This window comes from Poecilia latipinna, unplaced genomic scaffold (genome assembly GCF_001443285.1).
Source record: "Poecilia latipinna isolate Pla-1442-1.1 unplaced genomic scaffold, P_latipinna-1.0 Scaffold1844, whole genome shotgun sequence".
Lineage (NCBI taxonomy): Eukaryota > Metazoa > Chordata > Actinopteri > Cyprinodontiformes > Poeciliidae > Poecilia > Poecilia latipinna.
The window spans coordinates 36570-40945 of NW_015114460.1; the positions used below are offsets into that span (position 1 = coordinate 36570).

A 4376-nucleotide genomic window follows, 5' to 3' on the forward strand; every position below is an offset into this window, starting at 1 on the left:
AAAAAAAAAAAAAAAAAAAAAAAGCTCAGCCCCTCTGCATGTCAAAAGAGACGGCAGCCAGCGGCAGTGAGTCTCTGCTCTCAACCCTGCCAGTTTGCTTTGTTCTAACGTCCTCTGGTCTGACGGGGGGCCCCCCTCCCTGGCCTGGCCCTCAGACAGACATCCACATGTGTTTGTACGGTCCTTGGGATGTGATCTGTGCCTGGAGTGGACTGAGCCACTGGCCCCGCAGAAGTCCTGCCTGTTGGGCGAAAAGTAAAAGGTGATTTCACTGGTATTTAATTACCGTTCTCTACAAGTGGTTTGTTTTGGCAGCTGGTTTTGTGACAATTTTCCCTCCTCCTCCTCCTTCTGCTTTATTTTCTTCCTCCACTGTTCCCTCCCCGCCTACCTTCCACACACACTCCCCTTCTCTCTGTCTCTCTCTTTCTCTCTCTCTCTGTCTCTGTATGTGTTCCTCTCTTTCATTCTCACTCAGTGTTTTTGTTTTAGTTTAGTTTTAGCTCGTGAGTGTCACGGCCCCAGTTTCACAGGCCCAGTCTTGTGTGAGAGGCGATTATGGGCATCAGGCAAGCGGAGGGGCAGCCCGGTGGGGGTCAGAGTCCCAGAGCCTCGGTGTGTTTTCTTGCCTTGAGTCGCAGGTCGGCGATGCTGGAGTTCTTGCTGTTGCTTTTGGCGGCCGCTGCCACCGCCGCCGCCGCGGAGGCCGAGTCGGCGAGCGACGCGATTGGTAGTCCGAAGGGAGGGGGCGGGAACATCAGGTAGGGGGCGTGGGCGGCCAGGTGAGGGTGCAGGTGAGGGTGGGAGTGGGTGACTCCGTCCAGCTGTAGCTGTGCTTGAACCTGCAGAAGGAGCAGAAATGGGGAGTTTAGTCAGCATGTGTGCAAAAAAGGAGCGGAGGATTTAGGTTTCACAGTCTGACGCTATTAAGCTCCCCCTCAAAGCTGTTGCTTACGGTATGTTTTCTAAGAAAATAGCTGAGGGCCACAGTCGACACTTTAGCCCTTTCTTCATGTCAGCTATTCTAAAAGTTAATGAATCATGCATTGCTCTCAGACACCACATCCAATTTAATCGCCAGGAATCAAAGTATTTCCACAACCCCAGAACAGATCTCTTTAACTCTGCAACACACGGGCCTGTTACCCTGATTATGTATTCGATTGCATAAATAAACAACTTTTGCACTAAAAAGACATTTGCACATTTGGAGTTATAAATATTTATTCAGACATATCCCTGAGTCAAGCAGAAAAAAAAGAGAGAAATGAACCAGGAACCATAAGGAGCATAGGATATCAGTTTTCACATTCTTGGCAATTATTTTGTAAGAAGTAGGTGAAAATTAAGCATCAGCGTACTTCAGAGGGAGAGAGCTGAGCCCTGTTGCCATTTCTCGTGTGTTTCAAGAACCACAGGGAAAAAAAAAAAAAAAAACAGGGAAGGAAGAGAAAGAAAAAAGGAAAGAAGGAAAGGAAGAAAGAAAGAATTAAGAAAAGAAAGAAAAGAGGGTGAGAGTCACTAAAGTACATCACGCTTTATTCTCCAACCAAAATAGAATTAGCCAACGCAAAGGCGAAAGTTTTTTAACTCAAACTAAATATTTATTTTTCACTTTGCTTCCATTCAACTTGGCACGCCAAATACCAAAAAATTACTGCCGTTAAAGGCAAATGGAAGGGAAAACGAGTCTGAACCACAAATGCATTCTGCTGACGGCATCCCAAACACAAGCAGCTGCAGACAACAAAACTCACCCCAATAAATATACTCGCGCAGCAGGGATGGGAAATTTCAATCACTGGTAAAAAATAAATAAATAAATAAAAAAATCATAGTGAAAATAATAAACGCTAATGATGTCTGAAAAAGTGAGGATTGTTAAAGTCCCTGAGTTTCCATGACTGTATACATAGTTTGAAAATATGACTGAATGTAATTATTATATGTTTTTAGTGGTGAAATTAATGTAACTGTCGTGCTTAAGCAGCTGCAGTTGAGCCTGAAATTATTCAGACCTCCAGAAGATTTATATTGTAAGCAATCTTTTTATTTGGTTAACATGATTCTCCTGACTAAAGGTAAGGTGCCAATGTCTTGAATCTGATGGGGAATATGTGTAAATAGCTAAAAATTAGGGCTATGGGTCGGAGGATTTTCAAATTCAAAGACTCTGAGCTCATCACCAAAGAAAAATCATTGACACAGAAAAACCTCTGGGTAGCAATTATAAAATGGGTTTGATTGCTGCAATGCAAAGGAGAATTTATATATATATTTTTTAATAAAACGGAAATACAAACAGATAAAATACTTGTTTTTAAAAGTGATACTCCTTTTACATTGTCTTGAAAGATTTCCCTCTCATCCCCAATAAAAAACAAACTTCTTGGTTGAATAAAAATATTAGTTTATCAAAATCTGACAGGGGGGGGGAGAGACATAATTTTGGGGCCTAACTGCATCTGACGTAAGTTTCACTCTTAGAGTAGTGTTTGCATGTGAGTCTGTAACTACCACTAACTAAAATAATGAACGTTTAAATGCTGTTTATCATCGCTTTTATTATACTTCCCATATAATATATGCAACACAAGTGAAACTTTAAGTCCATGCACAGACTTCCAAATAAAATGCTGCAACACCTACTGAAACCGTTTATAAAAAAACAACAACTCTACTTTCAATCCTTGTGTGCCTCTTGTGAAACACACCATTGCACATTTGTAATTTGACACACAAAGCACGCAGTGAGAACCTTTTTTCGGAGAGCCAAGGTAATGAGGATCTACCTCAGACCTTCACCCCTGCGAACCTCCAGCCGCCCGCTGCATCTGTGCATGCCCACAGTCGGCTTCAGCCTCACGCGGCGTACCTCTCTCAGTATGCAGGCCTCCAAGCCTCCGCCCCTGCCAGCGCAGCTCAACGCCAATATCCATCAGAGCCCACTCCATTCCCCCCGCTTTCATCATCCCCTTTTATGTGCTCACGCCTGCCGCACTGTTGGCTTAATTAGGCCGCTGCTTTTCACGAGGGTCAAGCAGACAACACAGCAGTTCGGATGCAGAACCGTGGCAGCGCCGGATCAGATGAGCGTCCACTACCTCTCCTCTCCTCTTTCTCTCTCTGAGATGAGATGGAAGGAGGTGAAAGGTGCACCGAGTTCTGATGTGCTGCCCCTCCGTTCAGCATGAAGCAGCTGCATATATGCATGTTTATATATAAAGTGCAGAAGGTCTACTTTGTCTCCACTTCCTTTAAGGCATGGACTGGTGTAAGATTCTCGCAATATAATATAACCTTGCGTTAAAAAAAAATGCCACAGTCTCATGATTGTAGCGGAAAATTTTAAAACAGAAAAAAAAAAACTATATTTAAAACAGAAAAACATCTGTTTTTTTATAGTGCTATAAAAAATGTTTTACTATTGACTTTTACAGATATAATGTAGCCTATTTTGTGCTATTTTTATTCACAGACTTAGGCGAACATTTAAAATAAACTCCCCGCTAATGTAGACGGCTAAAATGGCTCACTGCACAAAGCATTAAACCGTTTTGCTGTTTTGATCTTTACAGAGCAACACAAATGTCACCGACTACTCACTGTGCTTTTCATAAGGTGAAATGTTTCCAAACAGCCAAATTTGGCTTCTTTCAGCCATCTGACCAGCAGTGTGCAGCAACAGGTGCTGCAGGGGGAAACATTGTTTATGCCATACCTCACAGAGTTGGAGAAGACCCAGGTCGCTCCAGCATTTTCCAATTAAAAGCACTTTGAACAACAGGATGTTGGAAAATGTCTGCGGGTTTGAAATTGTAGCTTTCTGAAAACCTCTAAACCAGCAACCAGACCTTGCCTAATTTCCTTTTAAATATTAACGGGCATAAACACCACGCAAACGACAATTCCCATCCTGACGTCTTTTTTTAAAAGGAAACCCCTCCACATTCAGACCTGCTTCGCAAATTACAAAGTAGTAAGAAGTGTTTCATTATTATTATTATTATTATTATTATTATTATTATTATTAATCAATTCAGCCTCAGCTTACACACTCCCTGAATGATTCGTGACTCATGTTCTGAATCTTGAAAGCGTGGCCTACCTGTTGGAAGGGCATTCGCAGGGCGCCCATATTGACATAGGGAGCCACTCTGCAGGCGTCCAGGTGACTGCCGCTGCCCAGAATCACACCTGGGGAGAAGGGAAAGATGTCTGTCAGACAGCCAGACAGTTGTTGTTATGTGAGATGAGGAGGTCACAAATTTTTGCACATTAATATATACAAAGAAAAAAATCTTGAATCACAAACAACTTAAAAAAAAAAAAAAAAATAAATAAATAAATTTTAATAAATTAAATTAATTATTTTT

The 4376-nt window shown here is 42.1% G+C and overlaps 1 protein-coding gene across 2 annotated transcripts in view; it reads right to left on the minus strand.

Annotated features, from left to right (window-relative positions):
- Nucleotides 1–6: 6 nt before the first annotated feature.
- shox (shox homeobox) overlaps nt 7–4376 on the minus strand; it is a 13434-nt gene continuing 9064 nt past the window's right edge. The window contains exons 4-6 of one of the 2 annotated variants that reach the window (XM_015014754.1): nt 4109–4218; nt 630–842; nt 7–241 (exon numbers count right to left, since the gene is read on the minus strand). In XM_015014754.1, the coding sequence (XP_014870240.1) occupies nt 152–241; nt 630–842; nt 4109–4218 (413 nt within the window). In that variant the 3' untranslated portion in view covers nt 7–151. Of the gene's footprint in view, nt 843–4108; nt 4219–4376 lie in introns of both variants that reach the window. The other variant, XM_015014755.1, reaches the window with a different exon arrangement.